The sequence below is a fragment of the Rhodofomes roseus genome (genome assembly GCF_022264815.1).
Source record: "Rhodofomes roseus strain CIRM-BRFM 1785 chromosome Unknown C8Q71scaffold_4, whole genome shotgun sequence".
Classification (NCBI taxonomy): domain Eukaryota; kingdom Fungi; phylum Basidiomycota; class Agaricomycetes; order Polyporales; family Fomitopsidaceae; genus Rhodofomes; species Rhodofomes roseus.
In genome coordinates this window covers 1,954,254-1,980,044 of record NW_025952960.1, presented here as the reverse complement: position 1 = coordinate 1,980,044, position 25,791 = coordinate 1,954,254, and the positions used below count along the sequence as shown (strand labels likewise).

General features: G+C 55.6%; 12 protein-coding genes across 12 annotated transcripts; 7 read left to right on the top strand and 5 right to left on the bottom strand.

Moving 5' to 3' along the window:
• Positions 1-995: 995 nt before the first annotated feature.
• Positions 996-3,534, top strand: C8Q71DRAFT_439600 (cytochrome P450). Its single transcript, XM_047918554.1, has 13 exons — positions 996-1,315; positions 1,371-1,695; positions 1,748-1,896; positions 1,950-2,065; positions 2,121-2,226; positions 2,286-2,299; positions 2,363-2,552; positions 2,605-2,686; positions 2,734-2,859; positions 2,915-2,925; positions 2,987-3,107; positions 3,163-3,307; positions 3,396-3,534. Exons 1-12 carry the CDS (start codon positions 1,126-1,128, stop codon positions 3,242-3,244), a joined length of 1,512 nt encoding a protein of 503 aa, XP_047782586.1. The 5' UTR covers positions 996-1,125; the 3' UTR covers positions 3,245-3,307; positions 3,396-3,534.
• A 329-nt stretch (positions 3,535-3,863) lies between these two features.
• C8Q71DRAFT_890863 (carboxyesterase) lies at positions 3,864-6,058 on the bottom strand (the record flags this gene model as incomplete). The annotated part of the gene is made up of 9 exons (XM_047928654.1): positions 5,651-6,058; positions 5,496-5,593; positions 5,261-5,439; positions 5,145-5,202; positions 5,019-5,087; positions 4,591-4,965; positions 4,414-4,544; positions 4,224-4,376; positions 3,864-4,164 (listed from the first exon to the last, which is right to left on the bottom strand). Exons 1-9 carry the CDS (start codon positions 5,985-5,987, stop codon positions 3,864-3,866), a joined length of 1,701 nt encoding a protein of 566 aa, XP_047782585.1. The 5' UTR covers positions 5,988-6,058.
• A 1,681-nt stretch (positions 6,059-7,739) lies between these two features.
• On the top strand, positions 7,740-10,259 carry C8Q71DRAFT_439728 (uncharacterized protein). The gene is made up of 9 exons (XM_047918556.1): positions 7,740-8,100; positions 8,161-8,214; positions 8,269-8,361; positions 8,421-8,958; positions 9,023-9,255; positions 9,311-9,718; positions 9,776-9,824; positions 9,881-9,936; positions 9,998-10,259. Exons 1-9 carry the CDS (start codon positions 8,033-8,035, stop codon positions 10,044-10,046), a joined length of 1,548 nt encoding a protein of 515 aa, XP_047782584.1. The 5' UTR covers positions 7,740-8,032; the 3' UTR covers positions 10,047-10,259.
• A 10-nt stretch (positions 10,260-10,269) lies between these two features.
• Positions 10,270-11,167, top strand: C8Q71DRAFT_795004 (uncharacterized protein; the record flags this gene model as incomplete). Its single annotated transcript, XM_047925585.1, has 7 exons — positions 10,270-10,282; positions 10,334-10,571; positions 10,622-10,677; positions 10,738-10,821; positions 10,876-10,945; positions 11,003-11,084; positions 11,126-11,167. The coding sequence occupies 7 exons, from the start codon at positions 10,270-10,272 to the stop codon at positions 11,165-11,167; spliced, it is 585 nt and encodes a 194-aa protein (XP_047782583.1).
• A 573-nt stretch (positions 11,168-11,740) lies between these two features.
• C8Q71DRAFT_439540 (uncharacterized protein) lies at positions 11,741-13,569 on the top strand. The gene is made up of 5 exons (XM_047918553.1): positions 11,741-11,845; positions 11,895-12,760; positions 12,815-13,232; positions 13,287-13,485; positions 13,539-13,569. The coding sequence occupies exons 1-4, from the start codon at positions 11,826-11,828 to the stop codon at positions 13,429-13,431; spliced, it is 1,449 nt and encodes a 482-aa protein (XP_047782582.1). The 5' UTR covers positions 11,741-11,825; the 3' UTR covers positions 13,432-13,485; positions 13,539-13,569.
• A 269-nt stretch (positions 13,570-13,838) lies between these two features.
• C8Q71DRAFT_701994 (cytochrome P450) lies at positions 13,839-14,702 on the bottom strand (the record flags this gene model as incomplete). The annotated part of the gene is made up of 4 exons (XM_047920220.1): positions 13,839-14,013; positions 14,078-14,318; positions 14,421-14,601; positions 14,655-14,702. Coding segments are annotated over 4 exons (645 nt in total), but the record flags the coding sequence as incomplete, so codon positions are not given.
• A 962-nt stretch (positions 14,703-15,664) lies between these two features.
• C8Q71DRAFT_743503 (uncharacterized protein) lies at positions 15,665-16,897 on the bottom strand. The gene is made up of 2 exons (XM_047922891.1): positions 16,058-16,897; positions 15,665-16,003 (listed from the first exon to the last, which is right to left on the bottom strand). Exons 1-2 carry the CDS (start codon positions 16,748-16,750, stop codon positions 15,998-16,000), a joined length of 699 nt encoding a protein of 232 aa, XP_047782580.1. The 5' UTR covers positions 16,751-16,897; the 3' UTR covers positions 15,665-15,997.
• A 475-nt stretch (positions 16,898-17,372) lies between these two features.
• On the bottom strand, positions 17,373-18,030 carry C8Q71DRAFT_854962 (uncharacterized protein; the record flags this gene model as incomplete). Its single annotated transcript, XM_047927128.1, has 3 exons — positions 17,373-17,520; positions 17,585-17,841; positions 17,902-18,030. The coding sequence occupies 3 exons, from the start codon at positions 18,028-18,030 to the stop codon at positions 17,373-17,375; spliced, it is 534 nt and encodes a 177-aa protein (XP_047782579.1).
• Positions 18,031-20,555: 2,525 nt separating this feature from the next.
• C8Q71DRAFT_701697 (uncharacterized protein) lies at positions 20,556-21,077 on the top strand (the record flags this gene model as incomplete). Its single annotated transcript, XM_047920200.1, has 3 exons — positions 20,556-20,679; positions 20,752-20,953; positions 21,008-21,077. 3 exons carry the CDS (start codon positions 20,556-20,558, stop codon positions 21,075-21,077), a joined length of 396 nt encoding a protein of 131 aa, XP_047782578.1.
• Positions 21,078-22,143: 1,066 nt separating this feature from the next.
• C8Q71DRAFT_439431 (uncharacterized protein) lies at positions 22,144-23,043 on the bottom strand. The gene has a single exon (XM_047918551.1). The coding sequence runs from the start codon at positions 22,832-22,834 to the stop codon at positions 22,184-22,186; it is 651 nt and encodes a 216-aa protein (XP_047782577.1). The 5' UTR covers positions 22,835-23,043; the 3' UTR covers positions 22,144-22,183.
• Positions 23,044-23,071: 28 nt separating this feature from the next.
• C8Q71DRAFT_439434 (glycosyltransferase family 15 protein) lies at positions 23,072-25,131 on the top strand. Its single transcript, XM_047918552.1, has 6 exons — positions 23,072-23,719; positions 23,779-23,918; positions 23,974-24,141; positions 24,196-24,351; positions 24,717-24,817; positions 24,872-25,131. Exons 1-6 carry the CDS (start codon positions 23,253-23,255, stop codon positions 25,091-25,093), a joined length of 1,254 nt encoding a protein of 417 aa, XP_047782576.1. The 5' UTR covers positions 23,072-23,252; the 3' UTR covers positions 25,094-25,131.
• On the top strand, positions 25,094-25,725 carry C8Q71DRAFT_743485 (uncharacterized protein). The gene has a single exon (XM_047922890.1). It carries the CDS (start codon positions 25,111-25,113, stop codon positions 25,411-25,413), a length of 303 nt encoding a protein of 100 aa, XP_047782575.1. The 5' UTR covers positions 25,094-25,110; the 3' UTR covers positions 25,414-25,725.
• The last annotated feature ends 66 nt before the right edge of the window (positions 25,726-25,791 follow it).

Here is a 25,791-nt window from a genome sequence, read left to right as displayed (position 1 = left end):
GGCACGACACCCGCGAAGTGAGTCAGGGAGCTGGACTTCAAACGAGCCGAGCGGATCGCTTCGGGGTTTCGTTCGGTGTTTAGCAGAGTCTGCGTCCGTCCGAGATCTTTCAGGACCCAACCGGAGTAGCAAGACCTGACACGTTCATCATTCTCTATGGAGCGACTCCCACACGGACGAGAACGGCTGCCAGCATACCTAGCATACCACCCCGTATGCGAGTGACTTCGCAGCTCGATCGCAGCTCGATCCGAATCTGGCGCATTTTACACGTCATGACATGCGAAAGTTCCATCTCTCAGCTCCGCTGTTGTCAGGGGGCGGCGAGATCTCCTGGACAACATCTGAACATCGCTTTGCAGCAGCCGACTCGGCGCGTAGTTGCGGGACCGGTCCTCTGGGTCAAAGAGGCCGCGTTAAGACGCCTGATCGTCTGCATCTTTTCTGGATCTCTCCCATACTCTTTCCAATAGGCTTGTCGGTGCTTCTGTGATACCAAACGGTCGTCGCTGCGCGCCCCACGTGCGGACAATGTCCCGAGTAACGCTGCTAGTGCGCGACACGCTGGCTTCCTCAGTCCATCGGCGACTACCCGCAAACTACCCGAGTTGGACGGAGCCGCGCTTGGCGATGAGGACAGCCGCGACCGTGCTTGCCATACGTAACCCACCGTGGGGGACCGTCCTGGCCGTTGACACACAAGGTACATGTGCGCGGTCAGTCCTGGTCAGTCATGCAAAATGATGTAGACTGATTTATCGGGGCCGCGCTGATGAAATGTGGCGGGTGGATCAGACCCGGTGCCTGTATCGCGCCAGAAGACATGGAGCTGTTTTGTCTCAGTTCAGACTGATCCATGAGCCAAGGGGTTGCGGCTGGTTGCGGTGTACCAACTTGGTACCAGCTGCGCGGTCCTCCTCGTATTCCGTTTCCGGACAGCCCCTGTCCGCAGCCCCAGCACCACAAATGAAACGGTCCGGCCTCTTGCGAGACCCATCACTGTCAGTTCGGCTTGTCTCGACGTGATGTGTGCTATAAGTACTCTAGTCTAGCATCGCTAGACCGGTTTCACCCTACTCGCATCCCCCGGTTCCCAGTTCGTCAGTGGGAGCCTTGTTTCTAGCCATGTACTTTCCTGTCAATGTTGTTCACTTCGTCCTTGCCGTTGCTTTGTTTGGGTTCGTGATGGCTCTGAGGTACAGACGTCCCCACTTGGCGCCGCCAGGTCCAGCAGGTTGGCCATTCATCGGTAACTTACTGGATCTGCCTACGTCCCAACCTTGGATCGCCTTCGCGCAATGGAGCACACGGTGGGGTGAGCATCATTCACTAGTAAAATCTTGTTCTCGCTCACGGAAGGGTCGTACTAGGTAACATCATGCAGCTCGACCTCTTGGGGCAGCCCTTGGTCATCGTGGGTTCGCACCAGACGGCAGTCGACATGCTTGGGCGGAAGACCTCAATGTACTCGGATAGACCTCGCTTGACCTTCTTGGGACGGCTGGTTGGGTGGGACCGCATGACGGCCTTACTTCCCTTTGGTCCTCGTTGGCGTGAGACCCGTCAACTCTTTGCCCCTGCTCTTGGCAGTCGCGCCAGCGTCGTCGCATTCGAGCCTATCATGAACGTTCAAATCACTCGCTTCTTGCCTCGTATCATGCAGAGCCCCAACAAGATCGTGGATCAGGTTGTAAGGTATGCGTGTAATCCCATTCGCTCGCATTGTCTGTGGCTCACGAAATCACAGGACTGTAGCTGCCACGACCTTGATGATACTTTATGGCTACGACCTTCGCGAAGACGACAATACCTTTGTGGACATCGCCCGCGTCGCAATGCCCGAATTCTCTTCTGGACTGTTGCCCGGCTCTTACCTGGTCGACCTCCTTCCTATCTGTATGTATCCCGTCGTCCTAGTCCTGCAGGCAACATATTGATCGTTTACATAGTGCAGTACGTTCCGTCATGGATACCGGGCTCAGGGTGGAAGAAGTCAGCGAAGACCTACAAACGCGATCTTAACACGTTGCTGGATACTCCATACGAATATGCGAAGCAAGAGATAGTGCGCTTATTCCGCTAAGCCTCATCCGCTAATTACTGAATGTTATCGCCACTAGGCGAAAGGCAGCACCTTCCCCTCGTTTGTATCCCTTTGCCTTGGCGAGTCTCCCGATGCCGATCGAGAGGAACTCGTCAAGACAGCGGCGTCGTCACTCTATGTTGGTGAGTAAACCGTCAGTCTTCCGACGAAATACGTAGTCTCACTGCTATGCATTCGAAAGGTGCTGTTGACTCGGTCAGTACCACGTTCATACACTTTGTTTCACTGGCGCTCATTAGCTTTGACCGTCGCGTATAGACTAGTTCCGCTGTGACGACTTTCTTCCACGCTATGGCAAAGTATCCCGAGATCCAGAAGAGAGCTCAGGAGGAGATCGAGCGCGCTGTCGGAAACGACAGACTGCCCTTATTGCAGGACCGGCCCAATCTTCCCTACATCGATGCCATTGTATCCGAAGTGCTCAGATGGAAGTCGGCGGTTCCTCTAGGTACTCGGTGATTTCGGTGTCTTCGTGTGCGAAGCTAATTTTGGGGACCTAGGCATGCCGCATCGCTTGCAGCAGGATGACGTACATGACGGCTTCTACCTCCGTGAAGGTACTATCGTGGTGGCGAACATTTGGTGAGCGTTTCAGTAGACGTACGAAGCTTCATGCTCATTGGTTTCAGGCAAATGCTGCATGATCCGGATACATATGCGCAGCCCGAGGTGTTCAACCCAGATCGGTTCATTGCCTCAGAGAAGAACGCTGCTGAGACGGACCCGCGCAAGATCATATGGGGTTTCGGTAGACGGTAAGCATTTGCATTGCACTAAAGTGACAATGGACTGAACGCCGACCCTGCATAGCTCGTGCCCCGGTACGCATACATAACCGGTCTATCAGCAACTTTGCGAAGGTACTCATCAGATCGAATATAGGCTTGTATCTCGCGGACACGTGCATATTTCTTGCCGTCGCACAGATCTTGGCGGCGTTCAATATCACGACACAAGAAGAGCGTGATATTCGAGATGATGACTACACTACCGGGATCATCAGGTATGTGCCCGCTAGCCAATGTGTCTGGGAAGTCGATACTGAGAGGTGTGTTTAGTCACCCTGGGCCCTTCGATTGCACCGCTACCCCACGTTCGGCGAAGGCCGAAGTGCTCATCCATTCTGTAGGCCTGAGCTAAATCAGCAGGAGACCTGCAAATACCTGGCAAACACGCCACTCACCATCATATAATGAACGATCCGTATGTTTTCTTGACGACCTTATGATGCGCATTTGTTGTAATGGGATCTCGCTCTCTGTTCCCTTTGTTCTACTCCTACTACGATCAGTGACAAATCCTGCCACGATCATATAACTTATTGCTTTCGTTGTACCACCCAACCCACCGAATTCTCTTGTTATCGTATTCACATAGATACCATAAAATACTTAGCAACTTCGTAGTCACCGATTCGACGCTCGCACAGCATCAGGCTTTTGCTTGTACCCACTCGCTCTGACATACGCACTCATACCCACTACTTCGATCTTTCGACGAATGTACCGATAATGCAGGATCAACCACTCTGGCGTAGTCTCAACCTACGCTCTCTGCGCCTTCATTAGCAACGTGTGATTTTGAGAGGTCGATCGTTAGCCAGGTGCAGTGTCGTGTTAGTTTTGAGGCCTGATGTCTCGTTGTCAGCAGTGCTCATTTGAGCTCTCAGTGCTCGGGGTAGCTCTTGCACGGTATGCTTCGCATCTCGAGACTCGATGTCATTATGACGAGTACGCATACATGCAGTACGAGCAAAGCCTCATAAGTGAATCTCGGGCCCAACTTCGTTCCAAAACAGGCATCGCTCTTCGTACTCTAGGGGGAACGCTTCCATGCGTGTCTCTCCTTCACCTTCCTGAATCACTAGCCGACCTGAGGTCGACGCCGGCCACAGAGGTGCGGGAGAGAGCGCTCCGGTGGATGCGTCGATGGCCACGTGCGCAGCAGGATTGAAGGACCGAGAGAACGACGTCCAATACCCTGTGGCCTCTGTCGAAAGTGCCTGCTCGGACGCGTTAAATGGAGCAAAACTCGAGGCAACGCCTGGATACGGTCCAGAGCTGCGACGAAACGATCAGCAGGGAAACCGAGTTAAACCGACTTGGTTGGGGCCACGCACTTTGTCCCATTGAACAGGAAGAACAAATCGGATGTGTGCATAACACCTTCCCATGTATTTTTGGCCAATTGCACAGGGTCCGGAGTATTCCAGCGGTAGTTGTACACTGCTGCGATGCCTTCACTCTGCAACTTCTTAGCAATGAACCAGTCTCTGATGAAGACGAATCAGATATGGGGGGATGGTATACTTCGTGATTCTGCATGGTACGTACTGGCATGTAATCACAGTATCGCCAAAGGCCGTCTTCGCTCGCTCGTATGTCGAGTTGAATTCGTCCGCGGGATATAGCTCCGCGACTCGAGCGGCAGTGAAGTTCGACTACCAAAGCATCAGCGACATTCTTATGAAGTCAATCCTTGCGCACCAGTGTCGTATATCGCCTTCGAAGAGCAGCGATGAAGCCGTCGGTAGTGTTCGTGATTCCACTCGGAGCGCCTACAAAGATGCTTCCGTCGTCCGTGCAATGTCCCCCAATGAATGGCATCTTGTGGAATTTGCCCTCTCGAATGAGAGTCGAGGGGTAGTCGGGGAGAAAATCTTCGTCGATGATCGGCAAATATTTGCATGCGCTCGGCTTGCCGTTCACAGCGGCAACGATCGCAGACAATGGTGCAGCACGGAGACAAGGCATCGTCTCCGTAGAGTTGTCAGGACAGCCAACAGTCGCGGCCACGTTCGCAAAGCAGTACTCGTATGTGGTGGAGTCAGGGATCGGGTCTGTGCCAATGCTCTGGGTGATCTGTAAGCAGAAGTCTTGAGTACTGCGTTTCGAAGTACAACGGTGGGGCTCACCGCGGCTTGGAATGGTGCCTCGCCTTGCCCTCCGTAAGCTATCATCTGATACACGATATCTGCTGCACCCTGACCACACGAAACATCAGCAATGACCCTACGAGAAAGTGTGAGGACATGACATACGGCACTTTCGCCGACGACGGTGACATGGTCAGGGTTGCCACCGAATGCAGCGATATGCCTATTCCAGTGCCAGCGTGTGAGCATTGCTCAACATAGTGGATCATACATCTGTGTACCGTTGCACCCATTGGATTGCTGCACGCTGGTCCAGTAGCCCAACGTTGGCCGTACCGTTCTCCATGAGCACGTCGGATGCGAGGAAGCCGAGTAGGCCGAGGCGGTATTGAATGTTGACCGCAACAATGTCCCCGCCACTTCCCTGGACCCAGGTCGCCATAGGAAACCCTTGCGCGCTCTATGGATAAGGTTTCTCATGAGGCGGACCTCTTGCGACACAGGTCGCTGACTTACCGCGTAATAATTTCCACCGCCATGTATGTACAGAGCCACGGGCAGATTGTCACCCGCGCGCGCATGTGCAGGCTTCCACACATTGAGTGTCAGACAGTCTGGTAGTCACAATCAGCACTAGTCTAGAGTTTTCGACGCGAACTCAGGACACATACCGTCGGATCCGAAGCCCAACTGGGCAGGCTGTTGCAGGCAAATGTCTCCGAACCACTGTGCGTCAGTGACGCTCTTGTCCGTCGTTGATGTCTCATTCAGCGCAGCGGGCGGACGCCAGCGTAGTTCGCCAAGAGGCGGTTGTGCGTAGCGTATCCCGCCGAAGAAGTGTACACCGGGCACAGATGCATTTCCTAGGAATGCGGCGTAGCCAACGTCGACCACAGGCCCCGTTCCATTTGTACTGACACCGTCTGCATAGTAGGCCGCTCCCTGAACAGACAATGCGCCGATGAACCATAGGGTTGCGACAGTGATGACCAGACCGATGAGGGGCATGATGTGCTGGATACGTCCAGTGGGCCCGACATCGCCTGGGAGTCACGGCTGTGGAGTTATAGGGGATTTTGTGTGAAGTCAAGTTCACAGGCGGCACCTGAAAAGATCAGACGGACACTCACGCGCCATAGGAGCAGTTACAACTGTGAGCAGTATGTAGCGAGTCGGAAGGGGTGACTTGTCCCTTAGCCTGATGTCGTTCTCAGACGGCCCGCCCCGGCCCGCCCTGTCAAGTTGACCATGACATTCATCGTCACGGTGTTGTCCGCAACCTGGACGCTTCGAGATAGGAGCCGGGAGGAGAGGCAGCACGGTTATTCGATTTGTAGTACATCCGTACTTTCGGCTCATCACGAATTCTAGATCACTGCGACGTGAGCACCACTATCCAATGCGGCGGCGTACCCTGTTCAACTTGGACGCACCACTGGCATGGAATTAGACATATATCGCTGCCGATGCAGCATGAAGACGGTCGTCGCCGATTACGCCCGGTGCTGCCATGGAATAACGCTCGCTGGGTGGTGTGGGCAAGCTCTCAGATCTCAAGCTTGATCAAGCGACGGTACCAACACGGTTGAACCTCCATCGCATGCAGAACTAGTAGCACGGTCAGCCGTTGCAGTCAATATTGCGCAATAGACAAGTACGGATGATTGACCGTAAGGCATGTACCTCCCAATGGTAGCACGTCTAACTCGGCGGCCGGAGAGCAGTCCGAGCCTGTGGGTGCACAGTTGTAGCCCGTTGGAGGATAAACACAGTGTACAGCCACACAGACGACCGGTTGCCCAAATATGGCAACAAATGTCGGCCGACTTTCGCCTGGAACTGTGTGAGTTATATCAGATGGACGGGGGACCGCCACTGATGCCTGGAGGTTTTTCAGTATTTTTCCTCCCTGGTTTTAACACGGAAATCCCGCCCAGCCATGTGTGGCTCGTGGGCCAAGGCGTGCTCTCGGACGGCCGCGTCGGAAGAGGTGGTCTCTAGGGGCCTGTCGAAGATGGTGATGATTGGATGATGTCTTGTACTGTTCATGGTAGTGTAGCCGGTAGTACTATGGGTCGTGGTGTTGTAAATAGTGAGCGCTGTCACCGTCAAGACGCTGAGGATCGCACGTGCGCCTACAGCCGGTGGCTAAATGGATTCCTCCTCCTCCTCCTCCTCCTCAGTCCATCAGTACCGCCGCGACGTGGCCATGTCGCCGTCAACTCTTGCCTTCATCCAGCGGCCAGCCGCAGCACCACCTGCTGTCATGCTGACCACGCATGCAGTGGAACACGCGTGCAATGACCCTCTCACTGAGTACGGCAAAGCTGCCACCGCCTCGCCCGTGCTAAGTGCAAGTCGCTAGCCAGACGTCTGGGAATGCGTGGGATAAGTCTTAAGTTGGTGCGTTCACGTATCTCCTCCCAGACTCCTTGAACATGCTTCGGAGCGACATGTCGATTTAATTTGTATTACTGAAGACAGACAGACACCTTCGCGGCGCCACAATGGCGACGCAGGCGATACGATAAACAAATGTGAGTGTCGGCGTCATGCGCGCCGCAGAGCGCTGGGCACGTCACAGCGTTTGTGCATGTGCATTGTACTGACTCATCGTAAGTAGACAACGCGGATTCCGACTCGATGTTTCACAGCACTGAATGGGGTTATAACCTTGATGACATATCACTTTAATGCGTACAGCATGTCATCGGCACAGCTACACTGCTAGCGCTTCAAGCGGAACTCTTTGCGTGACCCCATGACAGTTTGACCTGAAGCGATGCCATCCACAGCGGGAACACACGGGCTTGAGTCACCTTCAAGTTGGCGGCATGAAGTCGGCCACGGCACTATGTCGCGTGCAGCCTGCTATAAAGACAGGAATGGTACCGCAAACTTGCTCGGACTGCCCTTGGTCTCGACCGTGAAGCTCGCTACCCCCATTGAACGACAGCACTATCTAGCTGCACTACCAACTGAATTATCCTTGGGCCACTACTACTCTCTCAACTTGTGCGTCAGATCCTCGTAAAGACGGTACGAAGTGCAGAATGCATCCACTAGAGAACGAGCCGTCATGGACCACCATCACTCGTGACGGAAACACCCTTTACACCAGGTAGGCTCTCGAGATGTCATCGCTGCATGCAAAAGAAGAGACTGATGGTCGACGTTGTAGACCTCTGTTAGCGTCAGAGCTGGTGTCTGATCAATTCGGTCGGTGGGCAGACGGGTTCGTCATCAGATGCTCTTTATGCATCCTCACTTGCTCACCCCGACTCCACAGGATTGTTGACATGGCCTATGGTCTTAGGCTTCGTACCTCGCTTCCATTCGACGAAGTAGCGTCTAGACTCCGGTATGCAATTGCACACCTGAGGTAGGTCCTTCGTGAATTATACGCCCTCTACTACAATACTGACCAGTATTGTCGCTCAGATTCACAAGCCCGCTTATTGCATCTGCCCTAGAGGAAGGTATCCATGATCCGCGATTCCGCTCCTGGGTCTACGCGCCGGTACAATCCGCCCGGGACGCGCTAGATTGGGCCGAGGATGCCGTTGCCGTGCTACCCGACCGCATGAATGCAGATGACCTCGTTTCAAAGGTCGTGAAGACACGATTACCCTATGTCCTCCCAAGCGGGCGCGAACTCATCTTCCGCTGCTTCCTCGCCCGCTTTCCCGCCACTACGCCCGACGGCGTCGATGGGAAGCTGAAGGATGACGAAGTGTCCGTCGTGTTTCATAGCCCGCATAGCATCTCGGACGCTCGGTCTACGCTCAATGCGTTCTCGCTGGTGCTCGAATGGATGTCGAATCCTGCTCACGAGCCTCTCGAGACGCTCGTGTGGGGCACAGAGGCAGAAAACTTGCCCATAGGCCCTGTGACAGCGACAGGTGGGCCCCGCCCAAACTGGGACACGGAGGGCATAGCCCTCATGCAGAAGATCGCGAGAGAGCATGCGAACCCAGCGGTGCGTCACTCACTTCGCATACCAGTGAGCTTGAACGTAGCCTGATAGCGAACGCGATCACTAGCGCGTGCTCTCCCTCACGCCCCAGCGTATGGCACTCGGAACCCCCGCTGAAGTTGTGAAGGCCATCGTGGTGCTGGACGAGGACCAGACGGCGCGGGTCGTCAAGGCCACAAAGGCTGCCGGTTTTACTGTGACGCATCTCCTCGAAGCTGCGCATAAACTTGCTATTCTATCGTTCAACGACACAACCGACCCTTCAGTACGCGACGCCCGTGTCATGAACCCTATGATACCGTGAGCTCCTCCAACTCTTTCTGCAGTTTTTGTAAGCTTACCTATCTTGAATCAGCATGGCGCACCAGCGGCGCTACCAAGTACCCCCTCACGATGGCAAAGGCCACTTCGTTTCCGCCATCTCGTGGGTCCCGGCCTCTGTCCCCGTCGCGGACATCCTCTCCGCGGAGCCGGACTCGCCCAAGGGCCGCCTGCTCGCAACTATGCGCGGCTTCAAGGCTTACTACGACGAGTACCAGCGGAACCCGCATTTACCGCACGTCTGCGCGGCTTCTACCGTGCTCGCACCGCCTGTCGAGCCCGTCGTATCGAGCAACCCGTATTGCGCTGTCATCTCGAACATAGGGCTCATTGAAGACTGGGTGCTGGACGAGTGGTATCGAGACGATGCCGCGGAGGCGGAGGGTCCGGTTATCGAGGCCATGGGATTTGCGGTTGGCGAGAGGCTGACCGCCCCAGTCCCGTACGTGGGCGCACTTGCGCGACTCCTGCCTAGCGTGGTTGCTGACATCATGACTAGGTCTTGCCACGTGTGGACAATGCGCTCGAAGATACATGTGCAGCTCATGGTAAGCGGTCTCGTACGGCTGACGCGACTCGATGTGCTGACGACGGATGCGCATAGACGAATGATCAGTTCGACGAACAGTATGTGCGCTCGTTCAGAGACGAGATCTTAAAGCAAGTCCTGCATATCCTAGACTAGTCAATCATGATGTGCGAAGATTCTTCGAATGAACAGCATACTTCTACTGATGGGTTTAGGTTCCAGTCCGTCAGTAGTTCAGTAGAAGTCGTTCGTATGATTCGATGACAGCTCATGCATTACCTTGCGACTGCAAGGTCTTGTCGCCGTCAAGAAGTCGAGAGACGCGTGCGCTATCGGCCGGTGGCTCCTCCTCCCTGCTCCTGCGAGGGTCTGAATTCGTCTAGTCTCCGTTGCTGACCAAAAAGAGTTACTCAAGGCAACCCCACCGTCTGCATGCCTTTGCCACACATCTAATATGGGACAGAATGCTGAGCGAATGTCACTTTCTACTCGAGTACTCACTATAACTCCACGTCGTCAACCCTCGAGCCGACTATGGTCCTTCCCGTCACGGTGTGCAGTCGGCGCAAGCGAACCTCAGCAAGGAGGAAGACGTGTTGCGTATGTTCGATGCACTCAAGGGGTGCCCATTTGGTCCAGTGCAGGTGCAGATCGCGAATCATGGGTACTACCCGCCGGCAGATGTGCCTGTTGCGGAGACGTCGCTCGCGCAGTGGGAGTCGACTTTCGCGTCTAACATGACATCTACCTTCCTGGTCGTCAGGGAGTACCTCAAATAACTGGTAGGAGCGACATCCGAGCAGAAGGAGAAGGCAGTACTGCGGGCAAATATGGCGAGATTGGCCATGCCGACTACTCTGCGACCAAAAGTGGTCTGCACTGTTGGTGGATTCTTCTACTAGTGGTGCAGAGTGATGACTATGCCAACACAGGAATGATGTATGACTTTACAATGTCGCTGAAGAATGAGATCGTCAAAATCGCCCCACGCGGGCGAGTGAACTGCATCGTTCCCGGTGAGTAAAGGTTCTAGTGCCACCGTACCCGAGCAGCGTTCCTACGAGCCCTAGGGTGGGTCAAGACCCCCATGGCCGAACATGCCCTGAAGCAACCTGATATTAGTTACCACGCGCTGGCGACGTAAGCCGTCTATCAATTGTACTGCCGGTGATTACGTATCTAACCCACTTTCCCTAGCATGCCGCTCAAGAAAGTCGCTACGCCAGAGGACGTCGCGTCTCAGGTTGTCTTCGTGGCGTCGACCGCCGTGTTCGGACACGTCTCTCCGGCCAAGTTATCATGGTGGAAGGCGGTACGGAGGGTAGGCTGCTGAACAAGCGCGAGGACATCATCGCCTACTAAGCTTCGATCTCACATGTTCTATGCAAAGACAGCCTCAAAGTAGCTACTACTTGACGATCGTGCGTTATGTATTGGACGACGACTCGCCCGTAAGTGTTCTGTGTCTCAATGAAACATGTGCATGTGACCCCTGTTGGTGTGAACTACATGTTCCGGTGAGTAGCGCTGTATGCGATGCTTCTACATGTTCCGGTGAGCGCTACTCACCACGATATCTACCATCATCTCACCTGCTACCCTCTACTACTAGATCCGCCCAATCCCCCAACTCGCCGCTACTTTCTAGTGTAACAAAAATTTACCACGAACGTTACCGGTGCGGCGACTTCGTACCGCTGTGGATGTTTCAGTAGTGCTGAGATGATCTACCTCCCAGAACGTGCTGGCAGCCTCGCCAGACATCAGAGGTCACCATTGCCTCGCGCTGCTGACGAGTTGCAAGACGGCTCGTGTCGTTGGCGTCAAACCACCGGGCTTACAGTCGATCAGGTATGCTTGAACCACTTGCGTTTTAACGGACGTGGTCTCAGGATCAGCTGTTGGTAGGGCTCCTCCACGCCCGTGGGCTCCTCTTTGCGCGGCAAACTGGTTGTCCTTTCACGGAGGTCTACGGACGAAGTTGCACTGACGGATCGGGTGTATCATCAACTGCACTGAAATGAAAGAAGGTGTCTCGACGTGAGTGTCAAGTTGAGGCGATGCACGAGACATACTGATACGCGACTAGTGGGACGGCCGCCTTCGGAGGATCACCTCAGGATGCTCCAGCTCCGCGGTTGCCCACCGAGATCTGCGGACGCATCATCGACCATGTAGCTGCGGGCCTGGATATCGTCTATTCAGTTCTGGATGGCAATCCGCACCTATTGGCTCTTCAATCGTGCGCACTGGTGTGCAGGGACTGGTACTATCACACGTGGTACCATCTCCGTCAGCGCGTTCACCTCCGTGACCGGGACGACATCCGTTTACTTTCCAGGACACTCCGCGACAGACCACGCCTCCGCGGTGTCGTCCAACAGGTCGTTATCTCGGGTCATGCACAGCAATCAGTGGTTCAGCACCTCGAATTGTTTACCGCCATGCTTGCCGGGAAGCTCCCGGCGTTGTCGAGGATCGCAATCGAAGATGTAGAGTGGACCGTTGGCTCGATGAGGATGGAAGGATTTGGATATCTCGCCACATTCAACCTCGTCCACACCTTAGAGATCACCGATGTCACCGTGCCGAGCATCGCCCAGCTGGCCCGCCTCATCTCAGCACTCCATGGACTGAGCTTTCTACGGTTCTTCGGTGTTGACTGCTCACAGAATCCCCCAGCTTCTCTTGTCTCTCTCCCGCTGAACTCTGCAAATCTAGAGAGCCTCGAAGTACGATGGGCTGCACCCGCAGTTGAAGACTTCCTCGTGCGAATCATCCAGGAGGCTTCCCGAGTGCACTATCTCGCATTCGGGGTGGACGGCAATGTGGATATATTCTCGATGGGCAGCAGAAGTCAGACTTTGCTGGATGCAAGTGCCGCTTCGGTAGAAGCCCTCAAACTGATCATACCTAACATTCTCGTGAGTGACGGTACTGTTGACGCCATTGTAGGCGAGTCATACATGTTTACTCTTGGGTTGCCTGACTGCTCATGAATGTCAGTAGAACGACACTATAACCTGTCACGCCTTGAAAGTTTGTGGCATTTGGAAATCACCCTGCCATACTACCCCTTCGTTGCGTGGTCCTGGATTCCTCATATCATCTCTCGGGTCACTTCGAAGCATCTCATGGCCATGTCTATTGTGTTTACCATCCGTGCAAATCACGCAGCTGATGACGTGGATGGGGCACTGACAATGATGGAAGAAGACAATATCTTGGTACGATTGGACGACATGCTGCAGACAGAGTGCTTTGCCAATATCGCACCGGGTGGTGTATGCCTAGGCTTTGATCACATTCGCTGGCTTTCATATGGGAAGCTATCCGGTACAGAATCATCATTCCGGGAGCGGTGCAATCAGTGGGACGAGCTCATGATGCGGAAGCTAGTGGTGTGCAATGGACGGGGCATATTGACGTACGTAGTACAACGGTTTGTTGCGAAGCAGAGATTAGCTGAGTCCACCCTTAGCACAGCACACGGTAAAAAAGAGCTATTGGACTGGCGGGTCACCATGAACAGTATGCATACAAAGACACAACACCGGAAAACGAAGACTGGAGGAGGCGCACAGGGAGAGGATCAGCCTGAACATACGCCGGACACGCCAGGATGACTGTCTCAGTCGTTTACCGTCGCCTGTATCAATATTTATGGAGTCTTGTGTCTTGTGAGTGCACGTCGGATCTGCTATACATACTGCTGCTCACCCCATTTCTGCAGCCTTGCCTTACGCGGCGCACGTCAGGAGAGACAGACTTATAGAAGGACTGTACAAGTGATGAATCGATGACAGCCTAGTACGAGACATGCATGGTTGGCGGACTTCGTGACTCGGCTACCCGACAATTAGGAAGAACGGGCTGAACTGATGGATAGATCTTGACAAGCCCACGTAATTCATCGTATGAGTCCCGACTACACTTGTATCATACAGTACTCCATATCTGCCAGATCGCTTGACAGAATCTCTCAATATCAAGGTATTCGCACTGACTACTACCACTCCTCGTTGGGTCAGCACTACGCCACACGTCGCTTCATGAACAACACCTGAGCGTCCCGCGCAGGGTAGCATACATACACGAACCACTCGTTCTCCGGCCTCTTGCCCTCTTCCCTGAACTTCACGTCAAACCGCATCACGACGCACGCAAGCATGATCTTCAGCTCGTCCGCTGCGAAGAAGCGTCCCAGGCTACGCACCCTCGTTATTATGTCTCCGCGGATACACTGGGCGAATCAGGCGAAGAACCACGCACCACGCATGTCTTCCATGGCCGAATCCGATGTCCGTTGGGGACGTGCCCACGAAGTGTCGCCTGTTCTTGCTGCCCTCTCCGCTCATACTCGAGAAGCGCGCAGGATCGAACGTCGCGGCGTCCGGGAAGTTTGCTTCGTCAAGATGGGTGGACCTCATCACGCCAGTCACGAGCGTACCTGCCGCGAGCAGTGTTCCGTTCGAAAGCAGCACATCTTGTAGGGTGAATCGAAGGATGGCCACTAATAATGAGTATGAGCTCAGCGCCGAGTGCGGGACAGAAGGGGGAATGGAAGTGGCTGGACACAGAAGGGGGGACGGAGGTACTTCTGGACACAACTCACTGCGGGACACCCCATTCATTCGTTGTGACTCCTTGAGGAAGCTTTCCAGCCTCCACATCCGTCCCAGGGCCGCCCTTGTCCACCCATCCTCATCCTCACTCACGACGCGTTTAATCTCTTCGCGCAGCAGACCTGTGTACGCTGGTTTTGCAGCGAGGTGGTACAGGGCGTGCGTAAATGTCTAAATCAGGATGCGAGTCAGCAATTCTGAATAGAAGGAGGTGAGTCGCGCACAACGCTTGAGGCGTGGATCGCGGCAAAGTTGGCTGCGAGCACAGCTTGGGCGGTGTGCCTCCATCGAACGACATCTGGTCATCCTCAGGCCCAGCAGCTCGTCGTTCATCTTCGCGCCGCTGACCACGACGACCCACCGATTATGCATCGCAAGCCTGAAAACTAGGTACTAGGGTACCATTTGAGCAGAGCCCTACACGGTCTGTAATGTATGTCGCGCACGTTATCGTGCCCTTCCTGGAGCATTTCCTTAGCATGGAAGATGAACCTGAGCGTGCTTAGGTACGAGAGCACGGGCAGGGAGGGCCCTATGCTTGAGATACGCCTCAGCTGTACAAAGTTGGTCGTCAGGGTCAACTACGATACATCTCGTCATTGGTATTCATGGCTCACCGGGTCAAGCCGCCAACGTTGGAGCAACACGGCGCATATCACACCGGCCAACGTGTAGAGCATGCTTCCACTATCGCGTATACCGACAAGTAGATGGTTCAGAGGGGGCACGAACGAGTCTAGTGACTGTACCTTATTGTAGCCGTTACTAGGGCGCTGGTCAACATAGGGGAAACCGAATAGGATATCGCCTCATGCATATGTCCTTCGGGCTCACCGCCCGGGAATCTATTTTGTAGCAACGGTATCTGGGACATCTAAGCAGGCAACAACCCTATTCGAGGTTCAGCACGCGATACAGGTATTGATGTAGCTATAGCAGCTCACCGAAGAGCAGAGGCATGTGCTCTGGCATGTCCTTTTACGCAGGATCCACAATCTCAAGCGCGAGGTGTATGCGGTCTCGAACGAAACGCTGTACACACTGGTCGGTCCGCGTGTTCATCGCTGGACTCGTGAACCGATGCGGCACGTATCTGTATGCGGATCATAAATAGGTAAGTAATACGGGAGACGATGGCATCTTCTGAGCAACTCGGAATCGTCAGAGATCTGACACGCCGGTACATACCTGCATACAGACAGTGGGCACCAAGGATGCTCAGCGTACAAAGGAATGCGCATGACAAGATATATTACCGCATACAGAGACATTTGCATGTAACACGGGGCCCGAAAGACTCGCCAATGCCAGAGAAGCACTGAACGAACTTGGAAATAAGCCAACTGTGCATCGATAACGCAGTCCAACTCTAACCTCGGTTCTCCACATTTGTCCGACTCACCACAAGGCACTTACCCCGCCGAGCCTAAAATGACAGTAATTATGGAAGCGTGAGATGCGACGATATCAATGAGACCTACATACGCGACAACAAAGGTCAGTTTGGACAGTGCTTCAATAATGCGAGACAGTCATAGAACCAAACTTTCTTGATTATGAGCGGACATCAGATCTGGCAACCCATGTCATCATCTCACAGACCGGTGTAACCAGATAGAGGACCCACCTCATCGCCGGCTCGTTGACAAAGCTCCGCTGGCGCATACACGGACTTCTGTCTGAAGAACACTAGTAATAGTAGCTCACGAAGAGCAAAGAGGGGAAAAATAAGCTTTGACCCGACAGCGCAAGAGTAGTCTGAATCGAGTTTTCGCGAGGATCGAGCCTCGCGCGCCGCGAAGTGAACTGATGGGCAGACATCCACGCAAAGTGGCCATAAACAACTCTCGTCATCCAATGCAGTTGATGCCTTCGAGGACACCGACACCCCGCCACATCCGTCTGCGCACTCAAGCCGAAGCCGAGCACTGCGACGACGAGAAGAAGCCAGGACGTACGAGCAAGATGACCGCTCTGTCCCCGCGACGTGTCCCAAAGCTACACCCCATCCCTCCGGTTCATATGTCACGACCGACACGCCATGTTTGGACCCCACCCACAGGCAGCAGCTCAGCACTACCGCCGAAGTCTTATTGTTACCATATCGGTGTGCGCACATTACTCCTTCTTCGGGCTCGAGGGATGCAGCGGTATTTCTGATACGTCGCGCTAGCCTGTGAGGCCAGGGCCCTGCTAGGGCCGGTCGAGGGGGACTGGGATACTCAGACCTTAGCCCGCTCACGAAGGCGGACGCGCAACACGTCCTGTACGATGTGAGCCTCGCGGCTTTTGCGCTGTCGAGGGGAGAACGGGCACCCATTGTGGGCGGACGGGAGGAGCCGTCCTGGAGAGTGAGTTGACAGTGGGCGACTCGGATATATAGCGGAGTGTGTATCTGAGATCCACATGGTGGCTGACAAGGTTTCCCGTCGATGAGACTCAGAGTAGCTGCGACCTCCGAGTCCTCCTCATGGTACTAACTTACGACGGAAGTTCTACGACCGTCTGAGCAATCCATACATTGCTGAAACTCACACAAGATTGTGATAGCAAAGCAGGAAGAGACACATATACACGGACATGTCTGACTGCTAGCCTATAGTAACTACAACATCAATTTTGACGTCCCTTGTCCCTCTCAGAACCCAGCCTGCGCCGCCTCCCTCTCCGCCAAACTACCCCTCGGTGACCACGCCTTGACATGGCTATGGTCCGCATCGGGGCCCTCGCCCTCCTGGCGCACCTTGTTCCACCTCGCTTGGATAAACTGATTGCTTATGTGCGCACTGCGGCATCTGCTCAGCATAAATTAAGATCCTACTAAGTAAACCAAATGATAGGAGTCACGAGCGTGAATTGGCGTTGAAGGAGATATCCAGCAAAGGCTAAGGCAATAAGATAGAATATGATCATGCAAAGCATAAAGCCTGTCGTATACTCGCTCAAACGAAACACTCGCCACCCTCGAACTGAGGCGTCTTCTTGGACAACGAGGTGCAAGTCATGCCGCCCTGCGCCGTCTCGCAAAAGTAGGCATGTCCGCCGCAATTATGCGAGCTGGCGAAATTCACCTTCCCACCGGCAGTGCATCTGGCGAGCCCCATCAGTTCCTCTCTGCAATCGCGGGGAGGGGGTGGTCGACGCCGATACGTACCCATTCTTCTCGAACTTCTTCAAACCTGCTGCGGCGGCCTCGTACTTCTTCAGCGCGGCCTTGTACTCCTTCTCCTTCGCCGTCGCCTCCTTGTTCTTTTTCTCCTTGCGTAGCGCGTTCCACTCTGTCATAAGCGTGTTCGCCGCCTTATGCAGTGTGTCCGCCTGTGTGACGAAGGGGTAATCCTTGAAGTGCTTGTTTTGGCCCTTGTTGATGCAGAAGACTGATCCCTTGTCGCGCGGAAGAAGCATGTCGACCTATTCACGAGGTGAGCGGATACAGCACATGTCGGGATTGTGGGAGGGAGAGATACGCACGAGGTCGCTGCTGCGTTTGTACGCTCGCGCGATGGACAGAAGGTCGTCGCGAGTAAAGTAGTCTCTCAACGCGAGCGTCGAGGCGACAAAAGCGAGCAGGACGGTGATGACTGCAGGGAAGACACGCATCGTGGCGAGGATACGATACACAGATTGAACGGTAGTGCGTATTCTCAAGAAAAAGTAAGGCGTGGGTGGGAACCACTCAACGAGCCGCGGATGAATATTGTCAGCTCTGCCTTACAACATTTATACGCACCCCCACCTTCCTCGGGTGGGCGTCCGAGCAGCATGGAAATGGAAAGGCCTCACGGAGGGGTCCTCAGACAAAGCATTGCAATGATGCGAAACAGCCGCCTGCGTAGGGGTGATGGCTGATCCTCGTAGGGAACGAACGATCAGGAGATAACAACGGGCACAGGCGGAGTATAGGTACTTACCACAGGTCAGGGTTGCGAGTGGGCCCCAGTCTTGAGACATCGGCTACGGAGTGGGAATATTCAGCATGCGCATACACGGTTGGGAACTTGAAGAACCTCTACGTACGATGTGCATACATTGTACAACCGGTCAGAGCAGGCCTTGGTCGTGTAGATCTTCATCGGGAGGCGATGGGTGGCTATAGCTGTCCGAGCACGGAGGGTGGATCCTCCGGTGTATAGGAACCAGTCTTCTCTGAAGAGCACAGATTCTGGCGCCGGCCTTCCAGAACAACGGCAATCAAACGCCACAAGTACGCCGCGCTACTCGTGGATTGACCTACTAGCCATCATCCAGGGGACGTGAAGGAGCAGCGCGCGCAATGATGCACGTCCTGAAAAAACCGGAGTGAAACACATAATAGTAGCGCTGCATTGTACTCGCACATGTCTAGCCCACCAAGTAGCGTGCCGCGAATGAGAGCATCCAAGAGCGAGTTGAGCACACGAACTCCGAGTGGAGGGGTAGATGGTCCAACGTTCTACGAGCACCAGAGCGATCCCGTTGACGAACCTTTGTCGAGACGGAATTGCTAGGGAATTGCCACCCAGAATCACTTGGGGGCCGCACGATGTCCGACATGAGAGCGTATCCCATTGCAGACGATCAGAGCGCGCGTCGCTTCTGCACAGCCACGCCGCCGAACTGGTACAGACCCGTCAGACCTCACTTCATTCCCAGCCTCCTTGCCTTGTCCTGTGCTCAAGCGCTAGTCGCACGGTTCGAACTGCATGTCCTGAAGTAGTCTCGCAACCCCAGCGTCGAGACGGCGAAAGCGAGCAGGACAGTGATGACTGCAGGGAAGACACGCATCGTGGCGAGGACACCACAAACAGGTTGAACGATAGTGCGTAGTCTTCTCAAGGGAGAAAGGAGTGTTTGGGAACCACTGAGCAAGTCGCGGATGAAAATTGTCAGCTCTTCCATACGATATTTATACTTGCGCCCAGCACCGAGCTCGGTCGCCTTCCTCATCCGAGCAACATGGGAACGAAAGGCGGCCGTCGGATAAGGTACCACAACGACACGAAACCGCCGCCTGTGTAGGAGTGATCGCGACGGCTGATCATCGTAGGCAACGGATGATCAGGAGGCTACAACGAGCACAGGCGGACCATGGGTAGTCGGGAACTGCGATTGGGCTTCACATCGGCTACAAAGTGCGAGCATTCAGCATACGCAAACAGGGAAGAACCTCTACCATGTGCGACCAACCGTCGGACCAAAATTTGACTATGCAGATCTTCGTCTTCGTCTGGAGTGGTTGGGCGGGCGAGGCTGTCCGACTGATGTAGGCCCTCCAATTGCCCCTCAACAGGCAGAAAAACTTTCAAACTAGTCTGCAAGTTTGCAACGGACAAATTCTGGCGCCGGCCTTCCAGAACAACGGCGATCAGATACCACATTGCACCACGAACACAGCTTGTGGTTCGATCTAGCAATCATCCAAGAGGTGTGGATGAGCAGCACACTGCCGCGCCTCCTGGAAGTGTAGACTGTTCAATGTTCAACGAGAAGTAGAGGTATCCACTTGGTAAACCGTTACCGGGTTTCAAACGGGATTGCCCCAGAACCATTGAAGTTGGAGACTGCACGGTCGCCGACACGGTATTATCGCACTGAAAACGATCAGATATATCAGAGGGCGGGTCGCTTCTCCACGACCACCGAACCACAGGATCGTCAGACTCACTTTGCTCGTCGCTTTATTCCCGACTACTGCAGTTCGTCCGGTTCCGGTGCGGATCACCCCTAATGTGGCCTAACCACCCCGTTGATCGGTGCTGAATGTGGTCCGAAACGTCCTCCGCGAAGCCCGGGCCCAGAAGAGACCTAGAGTGTACTACTAAGAGGTTACCGAACCTCGTCTTGAAGGCGCTTCTCCTGAAAGTCAGAGATAAAATGTTGTCCGGATATCGTGACGAGTCCCCAACTGCAATGAACGGAATATAATCGTGCAATATGGACAGCTAAAGCTACACATCGCACGCGTGGATGCCTGTAGACGAACGGGAACGAGCGTCGAGCACCAGGGTTGGGTTACGTGACTTACGTCAGCTTGTGCGCGACGCGTCGCAGCGCGCTACACGTGACCAGCAGATCGACCTCGGGCGCCCGCCGCGCGAGCCCGGGTCGTCCGCTGTCGACGCCGACCGCGAAACCAGACCGCGAACATGTCGAACACCGACTTCGAGACGGCCGTCACGCAGGAGGAGGCGTACCTCCGCAAGGTGCACCCAACGGCGGACGACATCCCGGGCTGCATGACGCTCTTTGACGACTTTCTCTCCTGCAACAGTGCGTCCCCTCCCTCTCCCTCAGCTCCTCTCTATCCTCATTTCGGATACTCACGCTGACTCGCCTGCGCAGTCGTGGGCAAGCAGCTCACCTCGCTCTACCGCTACGGCCACATGTCCGTGTGCGGCCCGAAGCTCGCCGAGTTCAAGTTCTGCATGTCGCTCAAGGGCCTGCACCCCGAGGAGCGCCGCGACGCGTGGATCCGGCGCCGCGCGGAGTGGTGGGCGCGTCGGCGGCTGGAGAAGAGTAGTGAGGATGTGTGGGACGTACGGGCGTGCGTGCGTTCTCTTTCCGTGTGTGGTGAGGTGCGCTGATGCTGGATGTACAGGGAGCCGCTGAAGGACTTCCCGCCTGAGAGGACGTACATACCCTCTGGGACGGGCTCTACGCTTGAGTGATTGGTGGCACTCGCGCCGTCCCGTCCTCGAACCGCCCTCACCTCTTTCAATCCTCACAAGACCACGCCAATCGTATACCACTGGCACATAGGTCATGGTAGAGTCGCGTGCCTCACGCAGCGCCGGGCTGCACTCCAGGATGGCTGCTGCGCATTGCACGGAATAAGAGAGCGTCCGGCTGCAATCACCTCGCCTCGCTGCAGGGGTTTATTGGCGCCGTAGTGGTACTCGTGCGCAGCCCCTCGTGTATGGCTTGCGAGAACAACGATATTCGGTGTGTTGCAATACAATAAATCATGAGGCGGTTGACTGTCGCAGGTGCGGACTAGAATCAATTAGATTAATATACTTTCCCGTTTCTTTGTGACTGATTTTTTTGGAGGATATGGGAATCTGTACGCGGGAGAATATCCTGACGGAGGCTGCGGCGGCGATCTCCAGGCACCGCAGCCGCATTACATTCGCGTGAAGACGGCTCGTACAGTATGTATACTGACAATGAGTTGCGCTCAGACTCCTGTAAAGCATGTTCTGCTCGACCGGGTGAATCAAAAAGTCCTGAGATGGTGCGCTTCCCCAGACATACTGGACGTTGTGCATGGTGATTATCACGCTACTCGTCGCCTTTGTTGTTCTGCGACGGAGAGTAATGTCCAGTATATGCACGTGAGTACGCGAGTCCTTCGGTGGCCCGAGCGTACGTTTGTATGCGTCGCTATTGTCGACGCCGCCGAGGAGTAAGAAAGCGCGGCTTGCCGTATGGAGGACAACTGCTTGCAGTCAGTTATGCCATTCCCTGGTCACGTCAGCGGTCGCTCTGGACCCTCTCGACTGCATCCCTTGGCCAAATGCGGACGCTCCTCACCGAGGGCATCCTAAGAGAGTACGATGACCTCATTCGCTGCCATCTTCACTTGTCGTACCGATGCGATCTCAAGACGCGATGACGCAGTACAACCAGATCGAGCTGGATTTTGACATGTTCTGTGCTAAGCTCGAAGATACTCTCCTCTCTCATTCACATCACAGTCACACTGGGCCCGTATAAAAAGGTTCGACGACAGGTGGAAGGCCGCGCCCCGTTTCTCCCTCGAACCCTCAAGGCCTCAGTACATATGCCCCTCTCTCACGCGAAGGCGGTCGCGTTGCCCGAGCACACGGCATTTCTCCGCATCCTCGTGCCTGCGTATCACCGTGCTAAGCTTGGTATCTAAGGTTGACTTTGGGTTGAATTGGGAGAGGCGAACGCTATATGCGCATTTAACGACTGAATCGGTGTGTCTGCCTACAGATAAACGAATGGTCAGCGTGCTTACAGACTCGTCGCTACTGTCATGGCGCAGACGGACGTCCTCGGTCAGCATGGTGTCGAGCGGTCCGTCCGCGACGTGCCGCGGTGTCAGTCGTGTCGACATGGAACGTGCGCTGCTGGAAACTGCTGTACGCCCGTCGTCCCTTGTCAGATTTAGATGAACGCTGAGAGCGTAGTGACCGTCTGACCGCCTGCGTGGTGTCCAGAGTCTCACCAGAGTCTCCGTCTCCTGTCCGCATGCGGACGAGAGGCAGCCACTGCGGGAAGCTATTAATAGCGGGCGAATGAGGGCAGCCTCCCCGCCGGCTGTTTGAGGGGGCGCGCCACCCGATCTGAGATCGGGCCCGAAACTGTCGTCATCGTCCCAGAGCCGCGCGCAGCAGGCGTCCGTCTTCGCGAACAGGGAGAGGCATGCGCAGTGCGCAGCGCCTCCGCCAGGCCACATCCAGAGCTCCCGGTCCGTGCCTTTCCTTCCTCCTTTCACCTCTGCTGCGCAGCCGCTGTAAGCAGCTGCATGCCCTCATTGTCTGCTCTCCCCCATGCACTTCGCCTGAAACCGTCGGTGAGTGCGTTCGTTGTCGGTGGAGTGGGAAGGCTGACACGGAGGCGCGAATCAGACCGGACCCCCGTCGTCAATCGACTCACCGCCATCTGAGCTTCGCTGCTGACAGCCGCCGCTTCGCACACGTCGGAACATCTTGCACACGCCCGCTGGACTGCGTGCCAGCCGCCTTCTCACTTTGCCTTCCCCCGTTCTCCTACTTACAGTCTACCCACATCCTATCCATCCTGCAGGCCCAGCACCAGCGCCCCCTTCCCCTCTTTCGCTCTAACTTATCCTATTTCCCCTGTTCACCGTAAACATGCCACTTGGATACCTTCCCGGCCCTATCCGCACGCTCAAGCTCAACCGCATCACCCGCGCCCTCCTGCTCGTCGGCTTCGGGCTCACGTTGCTCTACACTGGTCTCTCGCTCACCACCTCGCCCGCCCGCGCGCCGCACCTGCTCTCGTCCGTCTCTGCGTTCCTCACCTCTCCCATCAATGGCGGCGCACCCAACGCCACCGCGTCCGCGCCCGCGATGCCGCGGCCGACGGAGTACGACCCGAAGCTGATCCTCGGCGAGACGCACAACAGCGAGTACGCGGGCCTGCCCGTGGGGTTCAACGGCACGCGCCGCGCGAACGCGACACTGCTGATGCTCGCGCGGAACAACGAGCTCGAGAAGGCGAAGCAGAGCGTGCGCGACCTCGAAGAGAAGTTCAATCGCCAGTTCGGGTACCCGTGGCTCTTCCTGAACAACGTCCCGTTTGATCAGCAGTTCAAGGAGTGAGTCCTCGTTGTGATGCGGTGAGGGCGGGAGTACTGACTGCGGACGGGCACGGTAGGGAGATCAGCGCGCTTGTGTCAGGGCCCGTAACCTTCGCGCTTATCCCGCCGCAGCACTGGTACCAGCCCGACTGGATCGACGAGGAGAAGGCGAGCGAGAGCAGGGACGCGATGGTCGAGCAGGATATCATCTACGCAGGTGCGCCGCAGTATCTGGCCTGAGTTTGTCGCGGTGCTGAGGGCGATGTGGATAGGGAGCGTGTCGTACCGGAACATGTGCCGCTTTAACTCGGGCTTCTTCTACCGTCACCCGCTGCTGCAGCAGTACAAGTGGTACTGGCGCGTCGAGCCCGACGTACACTTCCACTGCGTCGTCGACGAGGACCCGTTCCTCTACATGGAGGAGCACAATAAGGTCTACGGTGCGTTTCCCCCTCCGCGCATACTACGCAGCACTGAACGCAAGGTGCACGCAGGGTTCACGATCACGCTGCTCGAGTTTGAGAAGACGATCCCGACGCTGTGGCCGGCGGTGAAGGCGTTCGCGGAGGAGAACCCGCAGTACGTCGCGCCGGACAACGCGATGGGGTACCTCAGCGAGGACGGGGGCGATACGTACAATCTGTGCCATTGTGAGTGGGTGCTATTTTTGGACCGAGATCGGTTGGCGGTCCATCAGCGGGCGGGGCGGGCGATCGGCGGGATGAGGCGTGGGTTGATTGCGCGCATCGGCGGCGAAGGCTGATCTGCCCTTCCGCGGCGGGGGTGGGTGACTTCCCGCAGCGGCGAGGCGTAGGCTTCTGTACCTATATGTAATCACCGCGGCTGTGGCTTGGCGGAAGCCTGGGAGTTGGGATGTCGGCTTGTCGACAAGGCTTGGTGCCTTGGCGTGTAGTCCTGGCCATCTTTGCCCTTCCGCGAAGCTCCTAATTTGCCGGGCTCCTTCGAAGTGTGTATTGCAATTGACGGACGCTGAGCTGACCCGCGGCATTGATAGTCTGGTCGAACTTCGAGATCGCGAACATGGACTTTTGGCGCGGGGAGGCGTACACGGAGTTCTTCGAGTACCTCGACGCGAAGGGCGGGTTCTATTACGAGGTGCGTCTCTCCCTCCTCTTCAACCTTCGCTTTTGCTCACGCTCGGTGTTGCAGCGCTGGGGCGACGCGCCGGTGCACTCGATCGCGGCTGCGCTGTTCCTGCGGAAAGACCAGATCCACTTCTTCGACGAGATCGGGTACGAGCACCACCCGTTCACGCACTGCCCGCACACCCCGGGCACGATCAAGAAGAAGAAGTGCACGTGTCGCGGCTGGAGGAGCTTTGACTACCAGGCGTACTCGTGCATGCGCAAGTGGGAGCGGATCTTCAAGTAGTCGAAGGGCTTTGATGGATGAATACTAGTAGGGTGGTGGTGGTGGTGGTGGTGGTGGTGGTCGGGAATGAGGGGTTTTATTGGTGGTTGAGCCACGCCCGCGTCCTGCCCTCCTGGACCGTGTCCGGGAGTGTGGGTCCGTCCGTCCGTCCGTCTGGAGCGTCCGGAACGTCCTCGACCGCCGCGCAGACCCGTCGCCCAGCGTCGCTCGCCTGGGTCTCAGGATGCGGTCTCTGTGCCGGGGTCTCCGATCTGGATGGAAGTGATGACGGCTTGGATGATTGGGTTGCGGGCAACCCGGCCCTCTGGGTACTGGCCTAGTTCTTGTGATTGAGGCGGTCACGGTAGGTGGCCGGAGTTTGCGTACTCGCGTGTGCGTGTGTCTACGGACTCGGCCGTTTGAACGGACTATATCTCGTATTGCGGTATCTACATATCATACATGCATACTATCCATCTAGCTGGCTTAGGCAACGGCATTTGCGTGTAGCGTTCTTGCACACATCCACATTTTTATTACGCTCGCTCGCTTCGATACATACCTACTGTCTGGATCTATGCATTGGGATACAGTGCTGAGAGTGCGTATTAATTGATTCTGATTTAGTAGGCTCTGGACTGGGAGGGGCAGACACGGTGGGCCGGGCCGGGTGGGCGGAAAAGGAACGGTCACGTGTAGCGCGACTCGAACCGAGACGC

Coding starts and splice junctions, on each gene's coding strand:
- C8Q71DRAFT_439540 (XM_047918553.1), top strand. CDS start 11,826: ATGAAAGAAGGTGTCTCGAC. Junction 11,846..11,894: donor ATGAAAGAAGGTGTCTCGAC/GTGAGTGTCAAG, acceptor ATACGCGACTAG/TGGGACGGCCGCCTTCGGAG. Junction 12,761..12,814: donor TACTGTTGACGCCATTGTAG/GCGAGTCATACA, acceptor GAATGTCAGTAG/AACGACACTATAACCTGTCA.
- C8Q71DRAFT_743503 (XM_047922891.1), bottom strand. CDS start 16,750: ATGGGTGCCCGTTCTCCCCTCGACAGCGCAAAAGCCGCGAGGCTCACA.
- C8Q71DRAFT_743485 (XM_047922890.1), top strand. CDS start 25,111: ATGAATACTAGTAGGGTGGTGGTGGTGGTGGTGGTGGTGGTGGTCGGG.
- C8Q71DRAFT_439431 (XM_047918551.1), bottom strand. CDS start 22,834: ATGTGGCCTGGCGGAGGCGCTGCGCACTGCGCATGCCTCTCCCTGTTC.
- C8Q71DRAFT_439434 (XM_047918552.1), top strand. CDS start 23,253: ATGCCACTTGGATACCTTCCCGGCCCTATCCGCACGCTCAAGCTCAAC. Junction 23,720..23,778: donor TTTGATCAGCAGTTCAAGGA/GTGAGTCCTCGT, acceptor CGGGCACGGTAG/GGAGATCAGCGCGCTTGTGT. Junction 24,352..24,716: donor TACGTACAATCTGTGCCATT/GTGAGTGGGTGC, acceptor CGGCATTGATAG/TCTGGTCGAACTTCGAGATC.
- C8Q71DRAFT_439600 (XM_047918554.1), top strand. CDS start 1,126: ATGTACTTTCCTGTCAATGTTGTTCACTTCGTCCTTGCCGTTGCTTTG. Junction 2,066..2,120: donor AATATGCGAAGCAAGAGATA/GTGCGCTTATTC, acceptor TATCGCCACTAG/GCGAAAGGCAGCACCTTCCC. Junction 3,108..3,162: donor TACACTACCGGGATCATCAG/GTATGTGCCCGC, acceptor AGGTGTGTTTAG/TCACCCTGGGCCCTTCGATT.
- C8Q71DRAFT_439728 (XM_047918556.1), top strand. CDS start 8,033: ATGCATCCACTAGAGAACGAGCCGTCATGGACCACCATCACTCGTGAC. Junction 8,101..8,160: donor GGAAACACCCTTTACACCAG/GTAGGCTCTCGA, acceptor TCGACGTTGTAG/ACCTCTGTTAGCGTCAGAGC. Junction 9,719..9,775: donor AGGCTGACCGCCCCAGTCCC/GTACGTGGGCGC, acceptor CATCATGACTAG/GTCTTGCCACGTGTGGACAA.